This window comes from Sapajus apella, unplaced genomic scaffold, assembly GCF_009761245.1.
Source record: "Sapajus apella isolate SASKATOON/1434 unplaced genomic scaffold, GSC_monkey_1.0 scaffold50, whole genome shotgun sequence".
NCBI lineage: Eukaryota > Metazoa > Chordata > Mammalia > Primates > Cebidae > Sapajus > Sapajus apella.
Window position 1 is genome coordinate 12,226,688 of NW_022436990.1, and position 22,641 is coordinate 12,249,328.

Here is a 22,641-nt window from a genome sequence, read left to right on the forward strand (position 1 = left end):
TCACTCATAGGCGGGTGTTGAACAATGAGAACACATGGACACAGGGAGGGGAGCACTACACACTGGGGTCAGTCGGGGGGAAATAGGGGAGGGACGGTGGGGGGTGGGAAGCTGGGGAGAGATAGCAAGGGGAGAAATGCCAGATGTAGGTGATGGGGAGGAAGGCAGCAAATCACACTGCCACGTGTGTTCCTATGCAACAATTTTGCATGTTCTTCACATGTACCCCAAAATGTAAAATGCAATAAAATAAAGGAAAAAAAAAAAAAAAAGAAAATGCCTTTCAGAAGAACATAAAAATATACTCCGAAGACTACAAAATATTGAAAGAAATTAAAGATATAAATGAAAAAACATGAAGAGAATACCTCTAAGTATAACTGTCTGAGGAATGATGGAATGGACTGTTTCTATTTTCCCCTATCTAAGCCTGGAATTAATGTTTTTTTGCATCTTTCCTCACATGTGGACAAGATAGTCTTGTAAACGTGCAGTTATCCACCCCAACTTCATGTGACTGGGAATGGACGAAGGGGAAAAGCATGGCCAGTCTCACATTGCTGTCAGCGCCACTGGTAAGTCCTCTTGCCGAATTTGATGGTGCCCTAACTCAGGGGTAAAGGTCTGGGTAAAAACTAATGACAGGAGAAAGGAGGAAAATTCTTTATTCTCAGAAAGGGAGCCAATAAGTAAATAATGCAAAAAGGGAAAGTTAACATTATCTTGGTATCTTGTAAGAGGCTGAGAGCAAGAGAATATTCTGTCTAAGACTGGGTTGCAGGAGATTTAAGAATTTAATCTGCAGAATTTTATCTGAATCTTGATGAAGCTAATAACATCTTGAGGATAAACACAGAATAACTGTAATACTTGTCTTTTGGCTCCCAGTGGTTTTATCTACTGTAGAGGACCACTTTTGGGAGGGAAAGTTAGGACACTGTTTTCTCTCAAATGCACACAAATGATTTTGTTCAACAACGAAGTCACAGACTACCACGTGACTATTAAACAGAGTTATAATTTGTTAAGAAAGGTGTCCAGAAACACGGACATAAAATAACTGCTGCATTTCCAACTAGTCATGCCCTAATGCCTATGTATCTTGTTTCTGTGGGTAGAAGGCATTAACTGAAGTTAAAAAAATTTTTGGTACTGAAACCAAGTAAAGGATAACCTGGTGGTCTTACACACTTGCCGCTGATAGCCCTGATTTTTTGCCGACAATAATTACAGAGTTAAATATTTTTGGGAATAATTACTACTCATATGACACTGCCTTGGGGAACTGAAAACTCTTGTCTTTCCTCCCCCACCATCTTTCAAAAGGTTCCTGAAGGATTTTGGATCGAAAAGACATATTCAAACTATATTCAAGCAATAAAAACTCAATGGCAACAACATATTTGGTGGTTAAACCAATCTGGGCAGAAACACTGGCACAGTTCTGAGTCCCATGGTAAGCCCAATTTGCCTTTAATGAAAAGAGACATACTGAGAGAGACGACTTAATGACCTGTATTGGTTGTTTACAAGAAATGTTATTTCAGGAGGAAGGGAAATGGTGGCAAGAAGCCTGGAAAAATGATAAAACTCAACAGTTACATAAAGATGGGAAGACACATGCACACAGACTCAAGAAGAATTAAGTATGCTCCTCAATTAAAAGCCAAAGTAGTGCAAGGAAAATGGCCTGGTAACTTGGCAGAGTAAGCAAAAAGAGTGAATTTATGGGAAACTTATGGTGCCTCAGTCAATTACAACATTTTAGTATAAGAACAAGAGCTGATTTTGTCAAGAAAGATGAAAAAAAAAATTAGTAAGCAAACCAAATCATAATGTAATGCTATTTGGTACAATACTGGTATCATTGGTGAGATTCATATGAAAAATTCTATGACCAAATGAATGAGCAAATGTATTAGGAAACTGAATTAAAACCCCTACAAGGTCTTCTGGTAAAAGACCAGATTATCAGAGAAATGAACTAGATTTAGTTAATAATTGTTATACAATTTCATAAAATTCAATGTTCTGTGGTAGAAAGAGGTAAAACTGTCAAGCTGGGACATTATTAAGAACAAGTTTTCACTGGACTATCTGGTAAACTTCAACTTTTTTAAAAGTTATAATCTATTTCAGTCACTACACAAATGATTAGGATTTTGGTGTTTATTTTCTCATTTTTCTGTTATATAATGTAAAAGTTGAAAAAAAAGAATGATATCAAGTGATTAAAAAAGCTTAACCAAGGGTAAGAGTCTGTGGAATGCAAAAGTGTCTATTGCAACTATGTGTTTATCCCTAGGAACACCTGGAACCAGTCATGTTGCTAACCGTTGGCCAAACCTGAATGAAATGTTCTAACTAGTGATGAATATTGTCTTGTGCTAGGGTCAAGACTAGGGGGCAACTTGTACTAGCTTGTCAGCACTGTTTATAGAGATGGTTTGCATCTGGTTCCTGTCATGGTCCCTTGGTTTCTGCTTTTGAGCCTGGGCATGCAACCTAATTTTGGCTATGAAACTAGAGAAATATTAATCTGGCACAAGACAAGCATGCCCTCTCTGACCACTCCTATTCAACATAGTATTCACAGTTTTGGCCAGGGCAATCAGGCAAGAGAAAGAAATAAAGGATATCCAAATAGGAAGACAGGAAATTGAACTGTCCCTGTATTCAGATGACGTGAACTTTTACTTAGAAAAGCCCACAGTCTCAGCCCAAAACCTTCTTAAGCTGATAAACAACTTCAGCAAGGTCTCAGGATACAAAATCAATGTGCACAAATCCCTAGCATTCCTATAAGCCGAGAGCCAAATCAGGAACAAGCTCCCATTCACAATTGCCACAAAAAGAATAAAGCTAACTGGGGAAGTGAAAGATCTCTACAAGGAGAACTATAAACCACTGCTCAAAGAAATCCGAGATGACACAAACAAATGGAAAAACATCCATGCTCATGGATAGGAAGAAGAAATATCATTAAATGGCCATACTGCCCAAAGCCATTTATAGATTCAATGCTATTTCCTATTAAACTACCATAGACATTCTTCATAGAACTAGAGAAGACTGTTTTAAAATTCATATGGAAACAAAAAAGAGCCAAAATAGCCAGGGCAATCCTAAGAAAAAGAACAAAGGTAAAGGCATCATGTTACCTGACTTCAAACTATACTATAGGGCTCTACAGTAGCTGAAACAGCATGGTACTGGTACCAAAACAGACCTATGGACCAATCAAACAAAACAGAACCAAGAAATAAGACTGCATACCCACAACTATCTGATCTTCGACAAACCTGAAAAAAACAAGCAATGGAGAAAGGACTCCCTATTCAATAAATAGTGCTAAGAAAACTGGCTAGCCATATGCAGAAAACTTAAACTGGACCCTTTCCTTACACCATATACAAAAATCAACTCAAGATTAATTAAAGACTTAAACCCCAAACTATAAAAACCCTGGAAGACAACCTAGGCAATATCATTTGGACATAGGAATGGGTAAAGATTTTATGATGAAGACACCAAAAGCAACTGCTATAAAAGCAAAAATTGACAAATGGGATCTAATTAAACTAAAGAGCTTCTACACAGCCAAAGAAACTATCAACAGAAAAACTACAGGATGGTAGAAACTTTGTGCAAACTATGCATCCAGCAAAGGTCTAATATCCAGCATCTATAAGGACCTTAAATTTACAAGAAAAAACTACCCCAGGCCAGGTGTGGTGGCTCACACCTGTAATCCCAGCACTTTAGGAGACCGAGATGGGTGGATCACTTGAGGTTAAGAGCTCGAGACCAGCCCGGCCAACATGGTGAAACCCCATCTCTACTAAAAATACAACAATTATCTGGGTGTAGTGGTGTGTGCCTGTAATTCCAGCTACTTGGGAGGCTGAGGCAGGAGAATTGCTTGAACCTGGGAGGCAGAGGTTGCTGTGAGCTGGGATGGTGTCACTGCATGCCAGCCTGGGCGACAGAGCAAGACTCTATCTCAAAAACAAAACAAAACAAATCCATAAAAAAGTGGGCAAAGGATATGAACAGATATTTTTCAAAAGAAGACATACATGTGGCCGACAATCATATGAAAAAAAGGTCAACATCACCAATCATCAGAGAAATGCAAATAAAACCACAATGAGATACCATCTCACACCTGTCAGAATGATTATTTTTTAAGATGCTGGTGAGGTTTTGGAGAAAAAGGAACACTTATACACATCTCCTTTTGGAACATCAGTGGAACTGTAAATTAGTTCAGCCACTGAGGAAGATAGTACGGCGATTCCTCAAAGACTTAAAGACGGAAATGCCATTCAACCCTGCAATTCCATTACTGGGTATATACCCAAAAGAATATAAATCATTCTATTATAAAGATGCATACACATGTATGTTCATCGCAGCACTATTCAGCACGATAGCAAAGACATGGAATCAACTTAGGTGTCCATCCATGGTAGACTAGATAAAGAAAATGTGGTACATGTACACCATGGAATACCATGCAGGCATAAAAAAGAATAAGATCATGTCCTTTGCAGGTACATGGATGGAGCTGCAGGCCATTATCATTAGCAGACTCATGCAGGAACAGAAAACCAAATACTGCATGTTCTATAAGTGGGAGCTAAATGATGACAACACATGGACACATTAGAGGGAAACAACACGCACTGAGGACTTTTGGAAGGTGGAGGGTGGGAGGAGGGAAAGGATCAGGAAAAATAACTAATGGGTACTAGGCTTAATACCTGAGTGATGAAATAATCTGTACAACGAACCCCATGACACAACTTTACCTATGTAACAAAACTGCACATGTACCCCTGAACTTAAAAAAATAAAACACCTTCTTTGTACAAGACTAGGGCTCTTCTGAAACTAAGGTATCTCACACACATCTTGGTGGTTCATAATGCAAAGATGAAGTATCTCCTATAAAACTAAGAATTCTAAGAATAGTTACTTGTTTTGGAGCTCTGTGACATCTGCCTGTGGTTTTTTGTCTTCACTGTACCATAACCCTCTACCATTATTAAAGCAATACATGAAATAAGGACATAAAGAATGATCATTATTTAATATTAAGTGAATAAAGATTACAAAATGACATTCTAAAAACAGCAAATTCTGTTGCCCCTAAATTTTTAATAGTGTTTTTCCTCTTCAAATTACACCCCTTCCTTCCTTTTTGCTTAGCTGTCTGCCACTCCCTGCACTCCCCTTCATTTGCTAACTCTATAGTTCCTGTTTGCTGAAAAAAAAAAAAAACCAGACACTTCAAGTTTGTTAGACATATGTTGCTGATTTAAGTTAACAGGATAGGAGTAAAGTGCATATTATTCAGATCAATGAGTTTTGTGAATCATTTCACTTAGAGAGTTTTTTTTTTTTTTGGAAGAGCTTGCTTGAGGTCTCTAAGCATTTGAATTTATATTAAGACAGGTGGCTGCAAAGTGCATTATATCAATAAGATACATTGTTTTCTAGATTAAGTACAATTTAAGGCCAGAAATGAATGTGTTGGAAATAGGAAAACAATGAACATTTAAAAATCATATATGCATGATTTAAAAACTACCTTTTAGAAAATAAGTTATAGAAGGATCAGGATAGCCATCAGAGGATGCTAGTGTTCTACCTATAAAACCATCTAACAACAGACTAAAAAGGCTAAATAAAATGTACCTTTATGTAGTCAACAAGATTTTGATATTCAATGTAGTTGCCTCCTCCCACCACAAAAACAATGGCCTAAAATGTAAACAGAAAAAAAAAAAGCAACATAGTTTTTAGTCTGAGACCTATCCTAAAATTAAGGTTAAAAAATGCTAGCCAAAAGTCATATTCTAAGCACCTGATGCTATTTTAATTAAGAAATTTCTTTTGAAAAAGTCTATAAATTTCTAATGTCTTTTGAGTTGTATGAAGAAGAGATTTTTCAGAAACAATTTAGAGAAAAATAACTGTATTCTTCAATTAGGCAATACCAAATCGAAAGGGCTTTCTCCAAAAGACATTTTTGAATTTAGGGTTATTTATTGTAGGCAGGAAAAATTAGAAAACCTAGCATTTATATAATTTCCAAAATATGTTATTTACTCTCTTTTTTACTGAGACACTTCTTTGTATTTCAAATGAAAACACAGTCATGGTATCGTCACAAATGTTTGGAATCCAATTTCAGAAAGTTTCCACACATGTAAAACTCTCACTGCAATCCTAAAGACTTCATTTCCTGTGAATTGTCAGTTATTTTTAAGCTTAAAATATTATAAATATAAGCAGCTCTATAAATTAGAAAAATATAATTGCTAGACTAAATTTTTTTTTTTTTTTTTTTTTGGAGACAGAGTTTCGCTCTTGTTACCCAGGCTGGAGTGCAATGGCACGATCTCGGCTCACCGCAACCTCCGCCTCCTGGATTCAGGCAATTCTCCTGCCTCAGCCTCCTGAGTAGCTGGGATTACAGGCACGCGCCACCATGCCCAGCTAATTTTTTGTATTTTTAGTAGAGACGGGGTTTCACCGTGTTGACCAGGATGGTCTCGATCTCTTGACCTCGTGATCCACCCGCCTCGGCCTCCCAAAGTGCTGGGATTACAGGCTTGAGCCACCGCGCCCGGCTAGACTAAATTTTTTAAAAAGAATCTTGGGTGTACACAACTGGATTTATCAAAATTACCATACACTAATCATCACAAAGCCATGTTTTGGACAAAGATAGTCATCAAGACTGCTTGGTAACCTTTCATCTTTCCTTTGTAGGACAGAGAATTTTTATAAGAAACTTACCTCTTGGAATGGATTTTTGTTTCTGGGAACTGAGCTGAAATAAAGAAAAACCGTACTGAAAATTTCACCCATGGCTTTTATTATGGATAAAACAGGTATGGGAAATACACACACATGCACTATTAGATAGGTATTCACAGTTCTACCTCCTTTACCTTCTTAGAGGAGTGGGTCCTTTAATTTTGCAGAGCTGAGTGGTGAACTGAGATTGATAGAAAGAAGCTAGAAGAGGGAGATATCTCAGAGTCTAAAAGGAAATGGGGCAACCTATTACTTTAAAATAAAATTCTAGATGACTGAGCAGCAGCTCCCATGAGGAGGAGTGGAAATCTGGGTATAAGGTGTATGGATAAAGCATATATTTTATACGGTAAATTTTTACCACACTCAATATTATATTTAGTTTGTGGGTATCTACATTTGTGGAAAAACTATAAATTATGTATAGGAAGAATAACAGGAAGCAAAGAAGGAATGGAAGGAAGGATCTGAATTTTGCTGTAGCTTATTTCTTAATAAAGATCCCTTAGACATCAAAGTATTTTAAAAATATATATAATAAAGACATTTTTCAAAGCTTTTGCGAGTCTAGACTTACATTTGTTTTGCGTGCTAAAACAGGCTGTACACTATGACTTACAAGGAAAACTTAGATTTTCCCCAAAAGTAATTTTTCAAAATCTCAACTGAGAAAAGAGGGCGATTACAACTTTACTTAATTGTTCAGAGGCTGATTACACAGTTCTGTCATCTTTTCCTTATTTTTATGGCCTGTCTGAATATTCCATAGAATAAGCTACAAGTCCACCTGACTGAAATGCCTCTTCAGTGTTTAAGTTCCTTTAAGAGAAGACATGGATGAGGAGGGGTAAGACTGAAATAGAACAGTATTACTAGTTATTAATCACCAAGATTTAACTGTGATGGGATAGCTCAGGAGAAGGCTCTGTTAAAAATGAAACTCTAAGCTTATCTGTCTTATCAATGCTAATATTCCTTCTGATTACCATGCATAAACTGCATTTAGGATTAAACATTTCTCAGTAAATTACCAAGAAGCCAAATATAGTCTCCCTTGGTATCCATGAAGTTCCATGAAGTTCTACCTTGGGTTCCAGAACCCCCGGTAGAACCAAAGTCCACAGAGGCTCAAGTACCTTATGTAAAATGGTGTAGTGTTTGCATGTAACCTACACACACCTTCCCATATATTTTAATCTCTAGATTACTTGTAATACCTAATACAGTGTAAATGCTATGTAAACAATATGACAAACTATATAGTTTACATTGTATTAGGTATTGCTTAGAGAATAAACACAAGAAAAAATAAAAGCCTGTACATGTTCACGTCTGTTTTTCCCCCGAAATATTTTGAACCCTGGTTGGCTGAATCCATGGATGAGGAACCCATGCATACCGAGGGCTGTGTATCTACTTGGTAGCTAAATGCAAGGAAGGAAAAAATGTAAGCTGGAGAATCATCAATATAGGAAAGTTGCTAATCCACTGTTGTAAAATATACAATCAGTGGTTTTTAATATTATTTACAGAGTTTTACAACCATCACTGTCTAATTTCAGAACATTTTTGTCACCACTAGGAGAAGCCCTGTACCCATTAGTAGTCAATCCTCATCCCCCTTTCCACATAGTCTGTTCTTTGTCAGATTCTCTCTTGCCAACAGTAGCTGCTATTAGCAGTTCTTAGGCAATTTTGGTGGCATTTCTGGTAAATTCAGGAAAGGATAACATTTCAAGTTATCAAGCAATTTAATCTAGTGACTAGATTATTTTCATACTATCTACAAAGATATGAAAGCTTGAGATAGAGCAAATATAAAGTCCTGAAGATCCCAAACATAAGGCACAGGCAAGAAACTAGCTTCAACTAAGTTTCAGTGCTACAGGCAAATCATTCCAGGCAGTTATTATTTCCTCCCCAATCCTGCCTATTCTTTTTCTGTATCTTGTAGGCTATTTTTCATACCACCGTTAATCATGAAAATTAATATCCATGAGAATATCTTACTATCCAATGTCTATGATAAAATGCAGAATTTATAGAATGTTTCATTGCCACAAGGTGTTATATAGCAATGGTTCCCAGAGGCTTTAATTTTATGGAGCAGTTAAATGAAAAACAATCAAACAACTGGTATCCAATCTAAAGCTCCTATATTTTCAATTGGTTCAATAATACTCATTTAAAAACAGATGTTATCCAAATTTCCCTCACCCACAATTAGTTTCTAATATCTCCACCATTTCATAAAAAAAACCAGTAGACATCTAAATGGATTTGGGTGTGTATATATTTGGAAGAAAAATATGTAAATGCTTAGTATCATTACTAGAGATATCTCTGGATAATGAGATTGTACATACTGTTTTCTTACAGGTTTTCCAAATAGTATGGATTTTTAATAATAAGCAATACTATTTTATAATAAATCAATTATTTCCATTATTGAGGGGAAAAATCCACAATAAGTTAAAGAAGACAAAAGCTGCTTACCTGTCATTGCCCCGCAGCATTTTGGGATCAAAATATCTATAGTCATCAGTTTCCTATTAAAAAAAAAAAATAGAACTTAACCATGACTGTGGAATTTCTCTTTAGAAGGTCACAGTTTGGCTTAGAGTATCCTATTTTAATGAATCTATCAATTTTGTGGAATGTACAACCACCACCCCTAATACTTAATGAGCACCTACTATGTATGTGATAACCTTTATTCTAAGCACTTTAGATGAAGTTACTCAATCCCAATAACGGTCTATCAGGTTGTAACTGTTTCCCTCATTTTTTTAGATTGGCAGTTTGGTGTACGGAAAAGTTATTTAACTTTATAAAAGTTACATAACTAGTCACATGACTAGTAAGTATGGGAACTATAGGGTTTAAACCAAGGCAGTCTAGTTTCAATGCCCAAGTTCTTAACTACCATGCCAGAGAAACTAATTCTTTTTCTGGAGCGTTGACAGTCCTACCAAAACCTGGCTCATGACAAATACATTACACATGTTGCCACTATTTAGTCCTATACCCAATGGTGGACACTGTTAATCAGTCATAGCACTCTCAGTAAACCCAAACATAGTGCAAGGATCTTTCAATACTTTGCTCCGAGAAACCACTACCAGTCAGACTTACAAGGCAAGATAACCTATCTGATATCTAGCCTTAATTTTAATTTATTCAATTAAGAAATAAAAGAACATTTAATAAATGAACTGATAAAAATGCATCTAGAATTAGATTGCAGCATTTTAAATGGATACAATCAAGATTATTTGTCAGGTCTAACTTAGTATACTTTGCTAATCCCTTTAGCATTTTGCTAATCTCTTCATTGCCTCCAAATCAATTTGTCCATCTGGGAACACGAGAAGTATGAGAATGCAGACAGCCACCTCATCTAGCAGATAAAAAACGCTTTCAAAACAGAAAAAGTTACTTTTCCTAATTAAGTAAAAAGAATCTGTCTGCAATAATATGCCTTGAGTTATAAAGTGAAAGTCAAGTGAACATCTATATACTTTCTTGGTTTAGAGAAACATTCCAGTAAGATCCACAATGTAGCCATCCGTGTGTTTATGGCAGATAAATGTGGATGTATGTTGGAATGAGTACCAGGCAGGAATACAGCAGTAGTAGGTTTCTGGTTCCAATTCTGTTACTAAAAGTAGTGTGACTTGGAAGTCACAACATTTCTTGGTTGCCTCTCCTACATTGTTAAGATAACTTAGTTTCTGTAACTCTATAGTTCTGTGATTCCATGAATGGAATGATTTTTGCCCTAATCAATACAGCATAATGGTAAAAAAAAAAAAAAACTTGGCCTTTGGTTAAAATCCCAGGTCTGCCATTATTAGCTATGTGTCCTTGGGCAAGTTAACCTGACTTCATTGCACTACAATGTCCTCATCTATAAAAAGAAAATGATAATAATACTAGTACTTTTCTCAGAAAGTCCTAATGAGATAATAGGTGAAAAATGCTTTTTTTTTTTTTTTTTTTTTAGTGAGAGTCTCATTCTGTCACCCCTGCTGGAGTGCTGTGGGCATGATCTTGGCTCACTGCAAACTCTGCCTCCCAGGTTCAAGCAACTCTCCTGCCTCAGCCTCTAGAGAGTTGGGATTACAGGTGTGTGCCACCATGCCCCCCCTAATTTTTTGTAGAGAGGTGATTTCACCATGTTGGCCAGGTTGATTTTGAACTCCTGACCTCAACTGATCTGCCTGCTTCAGCCTCCCAAAGTGCCAGGATTACACACGTGAGCCACTGAAAAATGCTTTGAATGATTTCTGGCACATGATAAGTACTCAATAAATGTTAGCTATCATCATTATTATTGTCATTATTTTTCATCTCAAATTCAAGATTAGGGACGGTAACAAAATGTCATAAATTCTGTTTTCTTTTTTTGAGACGGGGTCTCATTCTGCCACCTAGGTTGGACTGCGGTGGCACAACCTTGGCTCACTGCAGCCTCAACTTCCTGAGCTCAAGTGATCCTCCCACTTCAGCTTCTGAGTAGCTGGGACTACAGGTGCACATCACCATACCCAGGTAATATTTTCTACTTTTTGTAGAGATGGGGTTTCACTATGTGGCCCAGGCTGGTCTCAAACTCCTGAGCTCAAGTGATCCACCAGCATTGGCCACCCAAAGTGCTGGGATTACAGGTGTGAGCCACTGCACCTGGACAATATCAAAATTTCTTAACCCCCTGTATATTTGGTATCTGTCTAAATTTTTGCATTTACTTATATTTTTAATCTTTATAGTTGCTTGGCATAATATCTCCTGGAAGTTTACTGCCTATTATGAAGCAGTATTCTCTAAGATAATTAGTCATAAATGTATTCCTCTCTTAGTCTTTTTTCATGTATTCTAGGATGTAGTGATAAAGTCTATCATTATTTCATTGTATACCACTTTATCTGTATTGATTCCCAGGTGGAAGAATCTAATCCTTTTTAGCTTATCATTATAAACAATTCTCCTATTCTTTTCATAATATTAATTGCCCTTTTGAGATGTTTTATTACACTGTATCTTTGTTTTCACACCACTGAATTTTAAAACTTGTTTTTGTTAGTTTCTTCTTATGTTGTTACAGTCATGTTTGACAATTACAAAAAAAAGGTCACACTCATCTGAAGATTATGTTTGCACTCTTTCTCAGGATTGGAATCCTAAGCCTCACTGCCAAGTCTATAGGGATTTAGACCAACTCAAACCAGGGTTGTGATGTGGGTACCGTCATGCTGTTTTTGATTCCAGATTCTTGTGGTAATAACCACCTTATGGTTGTGACAGTAAAAGGATGGGATGTTTTATGAAACAGACTGTGATGATTTTTACATTCCTTTCTTGAATTACAAACAGATAGCTTAGAAACCCATTCCTTAAGTCAACGCTAACAATACTGACCCATTTGTCTATTCATCCAACGATTTCATTGTCAATCTACTTCTTCAGCCCCCCAAAATTTAGTGCCCTCTAAACAGATGCACTTAAAATTTTTACTGTGTACTTCTTGCCTAATTTAACTTTTATAAAATTAAATTGGTTTGGTACTCTTCATAGTATATCAACTGATATTCACTGGTTCTTTTTTCATTTACAGAAATTTGTTCTTTAGGATATATTTTACATTTAATTATACATATAGGACATAATCTACATTACATTTGAATGAGAGCTGGCTAGAATGGGTATAGCAGCTGAGAAAATCAATTCCAAGAATCTGTGATAATGGCTAAAAAAGGCTTCTTGAAAACATGGCCTCTTCCTTTCCCTCACGTATTCTGCTGTGATTAAGCTCACAAGAAACTCAATCTGATTTTATTCTCTTTCATACTAGTCAGTTTAACACATTCAGGAATTTACACAAAATATAATGTTACATGGTACTCACAGGGTTTGACTTCATCTCCATAAGATTGTCCAAAATACGAGTAACAGGTAGATTCTGTGAAGAGATGAGTATTTTGTTAAATATTAGAATAACAAACCAAAGTTCCTCTCTATTAAAACAACCTGATCATTCTACAGTTAAGTAAGTTTACCTTTCAATTAAACATATTATAAAATTAAGTAGTCTGTGAACAGTAAAGGTGATGTCAAAGATGTAAATACCCTTGGCACTACTCAAGTTTCCATAGGAAAATATAATTCTAAATAAAATGCTCCTTTAAATGTGTAGGTGTATTCAGGTGTTAGTACAAATACATGTTTGGGCTTTTTACTTTGTTGAGTGTTTGCTTTTAATACTAGTAACTGCAAGCTTTTGTTTTGATCAAAGAAGAATCCCTTTATTATTTTTTTTTTTTTGAGATGGAGTCTTGCTGTTACCCAGGCTGGAGTGCAGTGGTGCCATCTTGGCTCACTGCAGCCTCTGCCTTCTGGGTTCAGGCGATACTCCTGCCTCAGCCTTTCAAGTAGCTGGGATTACAGGCTCATGCCACCACGCCTGGCTAATTTTTATATTTTTAGTAGACAAGGTGTTTTGCCATGTTGGCCAAGCTGGTCTTGAACCCCTGACCTCAAGTGATCCACCCACCTTGGCCTCCCAAAGTGCTAGGATTTCAGGCATGAGCCACTGTGCCCGGCCAGAATCCCATTGTATTTTTTTCATTTCCTCTCTGTGGATCATAAAAGTTTTCTTTAAAAATAAAGTAACTTCTAAAGTTTGTGAAAATGTATGAGATTAAATGATGTAAAAGAGTTCATTTCTAATAAAAAGGTATTTTTTTGTACTTTGGAAAATGGGGATATGGATACAGGAACAACTTTATTGACCATATTTATTTTGCCTGGGATAAATACCAAGTTTTCAATGTTGCACTGCATTGTCTTACAGAACAGATTCCACTGTGAACATAAAATGTACAACGCAGGTGCTGGTAAAAGGTTATCTCTTGACATGTTTACAGGCTATAGCATTAAGAAATACTGTTACACTTCAGTCTGACAAGTTTTATTATTTTGAACATAACACGTCAAGTTTAGAAAATTTAGTAGGTGACTATTATGTCTATTCAAAGTACATTCCCAATGAAGTGTTATTCTGTTCATTTTGAACTGGTATTTCCTTTGTGAATTATACAGGATGTTCTGAAAAGAATAGTCTTGTATCTATCGTACTTTCTGTATTTTAGAGACTTCATACAACAAACACATTCAATCTGACTTTATAATAATACATTACTATTATATAAGGATTTTTCATTTTCTGAGATCATAAAACATTTTATTGTTATTAAAATGGACTATCACTAAGGATCCTGTTGCCTTCCCTAGACTGGTAAAGTAAAAACCTCTTTACGATGGTCTTAGGCAAGTAAAATTAAAATTAAAGCTGTTTCATTACTCTTGGAGCGGTCTGAATATACTTCCTGAATACTATTTAGATTTTTTTTTAAAAACGTGGCTCAAAATTTTACCTTTTAAGTCTTGTTTCAAATAAGATTGAGTATGTTCACTTAAGAGTAAGTCTAAACCGGAGAGAGATCCAAGATGGCTGATCACTAGAAGATCGGGATTGTAGCTCCCAGTGAAAGCACAGAGAACGAGAGGACGCCACACTTTCAGACAAATTTTTGTTGCTCATGCACCAGGAGATTCCCAGCGGAGGAGCCCCACAGGTCGCCAGCGCGACTCTTGTGGCCGGCGAGGCGGTTTTGCCGCTGCCTTCATGCGGCAGTTCTTGGTGCAGAGTCAGAAAAGCACCATCTATCATAATGCTGCTGTTTTGGCCAGCGCAGTGGGTTGCTCAGATTTTAGCGCTGGGAATCAACAAGTTGGACGTCCACTCAGAAACCCAATTATAAAGACAATAATTATAAAGACCACAGATGGATAAATCTATAAAGAAGGGAAGAAAACAGCCTAAAAAGGCTGAGAATACCCAAAATCAGAATGCCTCTCCCTCTACAGGGGATCACAGTTCCTCATCAGCAATGGAACAAGGCCTGATGGAGAACGAGTGTGTTCCATTAACAGAAGCAGGCTTCAAAAGGTGGATGATAAGAAACTTCTGTGAATTAAAAGAACTTGTTCTAACCCAATGCATAGAAACTAAGAACTTTGAAAAAAGGTTTGATGGAATGTTAACAAGAATACACAATTTAGAGAGGAATATAAATGAATTAATGGAGCTGAGAAACACAACACGAGAACTTCTTTGTGAACTATCTACAAGTTTTAACAGCCGAATCGATCAAGCAGAAGAAAAGATATCAGAAGTCGAAGACCAACTTAATGAAATAAAATGAGAAGACAAGATTAGAGAAGAAAGGATAAAAAGGATCAAGCAAAGTCTCCAAGAAATATGGGACTATGTGAAAAGACCTAATCTATGCTTGATAGGTGTACCTGAATGTGACGAAGAGAATCAATCCAAGCTGGAAAACACGCTTCAGGATATTATTCAGGAAAACTTTCCCAACCTAGCAAGGCAGGACAATATTCAACTCCAGGTAATACACAGACCACCACAAAGATATTCCTCAAGAAGACCAACCTCAAGGCACATAATCGCCAGATTCACCAGGGTTGAAATGAAGGAGAAAATACTGAGGGCAGCCAGAGAGAAAGGTCAGGTTACCCATAAAGAGAAGCCTATCAGACTCACAGCAGATCTCTCAGAAGAAACCCTACAAGCCAGAAGAGAGTGGGAGCCAATATTCAACATCCTTAGAGAAAAGAACTTTCAACCCAGAATTTCATATCCAGCCAAACTAAGCTTCATAAGTGAAGGGAAAATAAAATCCTTTGCAAACAAGCAAGTACTCAGATTTCATCACCAGCAGGCCTGCTTTACAACAGATCCTGAAAGAGGCTCTACACATAGAAAGGAACAACCAGTACTAGCCACTCCAAAAACATACCAAATGGTAAAGAGCATCAAGACAATGAAGAATCTGTATCAACTAACGGGCAAAACAGCCAGCTAGCATCAAAATGGCAGTATCAAATTCACACATAACAATATTAACCCTAAATATAAATGGACTAAATGCCCCAATCAAAAGACACAGACTGGCAAATTGGATAAAAAGCCAAAATCCATTGGTGTGCTGTATCCAGGAAACCCATCTCACATGCAAGGATACACAAAGGCTCAAAATAAAGGGTTGGAAGAAGATTTGCCAAGCAAATGGAGAGCAAAAAAAAGCAGGAGTCGCAATTCTCATCTCTGATAAAATAGACTTTAAAACAACAAAGATCAAAAGAGACAAAGAAGGACATTACATAATGGTAAAAGGATCAATGCAACAAGAAGAGCTAATGATCCTAAATATATACGCATCCAATACAGGAGCACCCAGATACATAAGGCAAGTTCTTAATGACTTACAAAGAGACTTAGATTCCCACACAATAATAGTGGGAGACTTTAACACACCATTGTCAATATTAGACAGATCAACCAGACAGAAAATCAACAAGGATATCCAGGACTTGAACTCAGACCTGGACCAAGCAAATCTAATAGACATTTACAGAACTCTCCACCCCAAATCCATAGAATATACATTATTCTCAGCACCACATCACACCTACTCTAAAACTGACCACATAATTGGAAGTAAATCAGTCCTCAGCAAATGCAAAAGAACGGAAATCATAACAAACAATCTCTCAGACCACAGTGCAATCAAGTTAGAACTCAGAATTCAAAAACTAACTCAGAACCACACAGCTTCATGGAAACTGAACTGGCTATTGAATGTTGACTGGATAAACAATGAAATGAAGGCAGAAATAAAGATGTTCTTCGCAACCAACGAGAATGAAGACCAACATACCAGAATCTCTGGGATATATTTAAAGCAGTCTCTAGGAAAAATATATAGCAATAAGCGCCCACATGAGAAGCAAGGAGAGATCTAAAATCGATACCCTATCATCAAAATTGAAAGAGCTAGAGGAGCAAGATCAAAAAAACTCAAAACCTAGCAGAAGACAAGAAGTAACAAAGATCAGAGCAGAACTGAAGGAGATAGAGACACAAAAAACCCTTCAAAAAATCAATAAATCCAGGAGCTGGTTTTTTGAAAAGATCAACAAAATAGACCACTAGCCAGATTAATAAATAAGAAAAGAGAGAATAACCAAATTGATGCAATAAAAAACGATAAAGGGGCTATCACCACAGATTCCACAGAAAATCAAACCATCATCAGAGATTATTACAAACAACTCTATGCACATAAACTAGTAAACATGGAAGAAACAGATAAATTACTGGACACTTGCCTCCTCCCAAGCCTAAACCAGGAAGAAGTCGAAACCCTGAATAGACCAATAACAAGGTCTGAAGTTGAGGCAGCAATTAAGAGCCTACCATGCAAAAAAAGCCCAGGTCCAGACGGGTTCACAGCCAAATTCTACCAGACATACAAAGAGGAGCTGGTACCATTCCTTCTAAAACTATTCCAAATAATCCAAAAAGAGGGAATCCTTCACAAATCATCTTATGAGACCAACATCATCCTGATACCAAAACCCGGCAGAGACTCAACAAGAAAAGAAAACTTCAGGCCGATATCCATGATGAACATAGATGCAAAAATCTTCAATAAAATACTGGCAAGCCAATTGCAACAGCACATCTAAAAGCTTATCCACCATGATCAAGTAGGATTCATCCTGGGGATGCAAGGCTGGTTCAACATATGCAAGTCTAAAAACGTAATTTACCACATAAACAGAACCAAAGACAAAAACCATATGATTATCTCAATTGATGCAGAGAAGACCTTCAACAAAATTCAACAGCCCTTTATGCCCTTTATGCTAAAAACCCTCAATAAACAGGTATTGACGGAACGTATCTCAAAATAATAAAAGCTATTTACGACAAACCAACAGCCAATATCATACTGAATGGGCAAAAACTGGAAGCATTGCCTTTGAAATCTGGCACTAGACAAGGATGCCCTCTCTCACCACTCCTATTCAATATAGTACTGGAAGTTCTAGCCAGAGCAATCAGGCAAGAAAAAGAAACAAAGGGTATTCGATTAGGAAAGGTGGAAGTCAAATTGTCTCTATTTGCAGATGACATGATTGTATATCTAAAAGACCCCATCGTCTCAGCCCAAAATCTCCTGAAACTGATAAGCAACTTCAGCAAAGTCTCAGGATACAAAATCAATGTGCAAAAATCACAAGCATTCCTATACACCAATAACAGACTTAAAGAGAGCCAAATCAAGAATGAACTGCCATTCACAATTGCTACAAAGAGAATAAAATACATAGGAATACAACTAACAAGGAATGTAAAGGACCTCTTCAAGGAGAACTACCAACCACTGCTCAAGCAAATAAGAGAGGACACAAACAGATGGAGAAACATTTCATGTTCATGGTTAGGAAGAATCAATATTGTGAAAATGGCCATACTGCCCAAAGTAGTTTACAGATTCAACGCTATCCCCATCAAGCTACCAATGACTTTCTTCACAGAACTGGAAAACACCTTAAACTTCATATGGAACCAAAAGAGAGCCCGCACAGCCAAGTCAATTCTAAGCAAAAAGAACAAAGGGGGAGGCATCACAGTACTGGACTTCAAACTATACTACAAGGCTACAGTAATCAAAACAGCATGGTACTGGTACCAAAACAGAGATATAGACCAATGGAACAGAACAGAGGCCTCGAAGGCAACACAACATATCTACAACCATCCGATCTTTGACAAACCTCACAAAAACAAGCAATGGGGAAAGGATTCCCTGTTTAATGAATGGTGTTGGGAAAACTGTCTAGCCATGTGCAGAAAGCAGAAACTGGACCCCTTCCTGACACCTTACACTACAATTAACTCCAGATGGATAAAGACTTAAACATAAGTCCTAACACCATAAAAACGCTAGAAGAAAATGTAGTTAAACCATTCAGGACATAGGTGTAGGCAAGGACTTCATGACCAGAACACCAAAAGCATTGGCAACAAAAGCCAAAATAGACAAATGGGACCTAATCAAGCTCCACAGCTACTGCATGGCAGAACAAACAGTCATTAGAGTGAATCAGCAACCAACAGAATGGGAAAAAATTTTTGCAGTTTACCCATCTGACAAGGGGCTGATATCCAGAATTTACAAAGAGCTAAAACAGATTTACAAGAAGAAAACAAACAAGCCCATTCAAAAGTGGGCAAAGGATATGAACAGAAACTTTACAAAAGAAGACATACAAGAGGCCAACAAACATGAAAAAATGCTCATCATCACTGGTCATTAGAGAAATTCAAACCAAAGCTACATTGAGATACCATCTCACACCAGTTAGAATGGCGATCATTAAACAATCTGGAAACAACAGATGCTGGAGAGGATGTGGAGAAATAGGAACACTTTTACACTGTTGGTGGGAGTATATAAATCGGTTCAAGCATTGTGGAAGACAGTGTGGCGATTCCTCAAGGACCTAGAAATAGAAATTCCATTTGACCCAGCAATCCCATTACTGGGTATATATCCAAAGGATTATAAATCGTTCTATTATAATGACATATACACACGAATGTTCATTGCAGCACAGTTTACAACAGCAAATACCTGGAACTAACCCAAATGTCCAATGAGGATAGGCTGGACAGTGAAAATGTGGCACATATACACCACAGAATACTATGCAGCCATAAAAAACTATGAGTTCATGTCCTTTGTAGGGATATGGATGAACCTGGAAACCATAATTCTCAGCAAACTGACACAAGAGCAGAAAATCAAACACCGCATGTTCTCACTCATAGGTGCGTGTTGAACAATGAGAACACATGGACACAGGGAGGGGAGCACTATACACTGGGGTCTGTTGGGGGAATATAGGGGAGGGACAGCGGGGGTGGGGAGTTGGGGAGAGATAGCATGGGGAGAAATGCCAGATATAGGTGATGGGGAGGAAGGCAGCAAATCACACTGCCATGTGTGTACCTATGCAACAGTCTTGCATGTTCTTCAATGTACCCCAAAACCTAAAATGCAATTAAAAATATGAATAAATAAAAAATAAAATTAAAAAAATTAAAAAAATAAAAAACAAATAAAAACCAGATTTTAGCAACTAACAGACTAGCACATGGAAAACATCAGGGGAAAAAAAAAACCCCATACAACATTCTTTGCTCAACAAATAGTGTGTTATCTTATTTGTCTTTAGAAACATAAAATGTTTGTGTGCTTCAGTAAAACGAGTATAAAAATTTTATCCAATGAAAAACTCAATTGTTTTAAGAATTCCCAAGCAGATTCTTTGTTCTTAGGAAGTGTTGTATAGGAGACAAGCGACCTCAACAAGCAGCTCCCTGAAACCACAGCCAGGTAAATCCATGAAGATGGGAAAAAACCAGCACAAAAAAGATGAAACCATCAAAGACCTGAACACCTCTTCTCCTTTAAGGGATCACAACTCCTCAACAACACAGGAACACAACATGACCGAGAAAGAGTGCAACAAACTGACAAACGGGCTTCAGAAGGTGGATAATAACAAACTTTTCTGAGCTATAGGAACACGTTCTAACTCAATGCAAAGAAACCAAAAACCTTGAAAAAAGGTGAGACGAAATGCTAACTAGAAAAACCAGATTGGAGAAGAACACAAATGTCTTGATGGAGTTCAAAAACACAGCACTAGAACTATGTGAAGCAAACACAAGTTTTAATGGCCGAATCAATCAAGCAGAATAAAGGATATCAGAGGTTGAAGATCAACTCAATGAAATAAAAAGAGAAGGCAAGACAAGAGAAAAAAGAGTGAAAAGAAGTGAACAAAGCCTCCAGGAAATATGGGATTATGTGAAAAGACCTAATCTACGCTTGATCGGTGTACCTGAATATGATGGGGAGAATGAATCCAAGCTGGAAAACGTGCTCCAGGAGAACTTCCCAAGCCTAGCAAGGCAGTCCAACATTCAAATTCAAGAAATACAGAGAACTCCACAAAGATATTCCTCAAGAAGAGCAACTCCAAGGCACATAATCATCATATTCACCAGGGTTGAAATGAAGGAAAAAATGCTAAGGGAAGCCAGAGAAAAAGGTCAGCTTACCCACAAAGGGAAGCCCATCAGACTCACAGTGGATCTCTCGGCAGAAACCCTACAAGCCAGAAGAGAGTGGGGACCAATATTCAACATCCTTAAAGAAAAGAACTTTAAACCCAGAATTTCATATCCAGTCAAACTAAGCTTCATAAGTGAAGGAGAAATAAAATCCTTAAGGACAAGCAATTACTGAGAGATTTCGTCACCACCAGACCTGTCCTACAAGAGTTCCTGAAAGAAACACTAAGGACGGAAAGGAACAAGTACCAGCCACTGGAAAAGCAAACCAGTTGGCAAAGACCAAAAATGCAATGAAGAAAATGAGTCAAGTAATGGGAAAGAAAACCAGCCAGTAACAAAATGGCAGGATCCAATTCATACATAACAATAGTAACATTGAATGTAAACGGCCTAAATGCCCCAATCAAAAGACACAGACTGGCAAACTGGATAAAAAGTAAAGACCCATTGGTGTGCTGTATTCAGGAAAACCATCTCACATACAAAGACACACAGACTCAAAATAAAGGTATGGAAGAAGATTTACCAAGCATATGGAGAACAAAAAAAAAAGCCGGGGTTGCAATCCTATTCTCTGATAAAATGGACTTCAAACCAACAAAGATCAAAAGAGACAAAGGATACTACATAATAGTAAAAGGATCAATCCAACAATAAGAGCTAACTATCCTAAATACATACGCACCCAACACAGGAGCACCCAGATACATAAAGCAAGTTCTTAATGACCTAAAACAAGATTTAGACTCCCACACATTAATAGTCGGCGACTTCAACAATCCACTATTAATATCAGACAGATCAACGAGACAGAAAATTAACAAGGACATCCAGGACTTGAATGCCGAGCTGGACCAAGCAGACCTAATAGACATATACAGAACGCTCCACCCCAAACCCAGAGAATATGCATTTTTCTCAGCACCACATTGCACTTACATTGACCACATCATTGGAAGCAAATCACTCCTCAGCAAATGCAAAAGAATGGACATCATAACAGTCTATCAGACCACAGCGCAATCAGACTAGAACTCAGGATTAAGAAACACACTCAAACCTGCACAAACACTTGGAAACTGAACAATTTGCTTCTGAGTGTCGACTGGATAAACAACGAAATGAAGACAGGAATATGTTATAATATTTATAATAATTAATAATTTTTATAATAAAAATATTTATTCATAATATAAATAAATGAAGACAAGAACATTTGAAGATGTTCTTCGAAACCAATCAGAATGTAGACGCAACTTACCAGAATCTCTGGGACACCTTTAAAGTAGTGTTGAGAGGGAAATTTATAGCAATAAATGCCCACATGAGAAACAAGGAAAGATCTAAAATTGATACCCTATCATCAAAATTGAAAGAGCTATAGGAGGAAGATCAAAAAAACTCAAAAGCTAGCAGAAGACAAGAAGTAACTAAGATCAGAGCCGAACTAAAGGAGATAGAGACACAAAACCCCTTTAAAAAATCAATAAATCCAGGAGCTGTTTTGAAAAGATCAACAAAATAGACTGCTAGCCAGACTAATAAAAAAGAGAGAAGAATCAAATAGATGCGATAAAAAACAATAAAGGGGACATCACCACTGATCCCACAGAAATACAAACTACCATCAGAGATTACTACAAACGGCTCTATGCACATAAACCAGTAAACCAGGAAGAAATGGATAAATTCCAGGACACTTGTACTCTACCAAGACTAAACCAGGTGGA

At 37.2% G+C, this 22,641-nt stretch overlaps 1 protein-coding gene across 10 annotated transcripts in view; it reads right to left on the bottom strand.

The window, feature by feature from the left end:
- Positions 1-22,641, bottom strand: part of SCFD1 (sec1 family domain containing 1) — a 108,275-nt gene that overhangs the window by 9,793 nt on the left and 75,841 nt on the right. For 8 of the 10 annotated variants that reach the window (XM_032242631.1, XM_032242638.1, XM_032242639.1 and 5 more), the window contains 4 exons: positions 12,740-12,793; positions 9,328-9,380; positions 6,811-6,844; positions 5,704-5,769 (listed from right to left, as the gene is read on the bottom strand). In XM_032242631.1, coding sequence (XP_032098522.1) covers positions 5,704-5,769; positions 6,811-6,844; positions 9,328-9,380; positions 12,740-12,793 — 207 coding nt within the window. The remainder of the gene's footprint in view (positions 1-5,703; positions 5,770-6,810; positions 6,845-9,327; positions 9,381-12,739; positions 12,794-22,641) is intronic. The other 2 variants (XM_032242635.1, XM_032242634.1) reach the window with 1 other exon arrangement.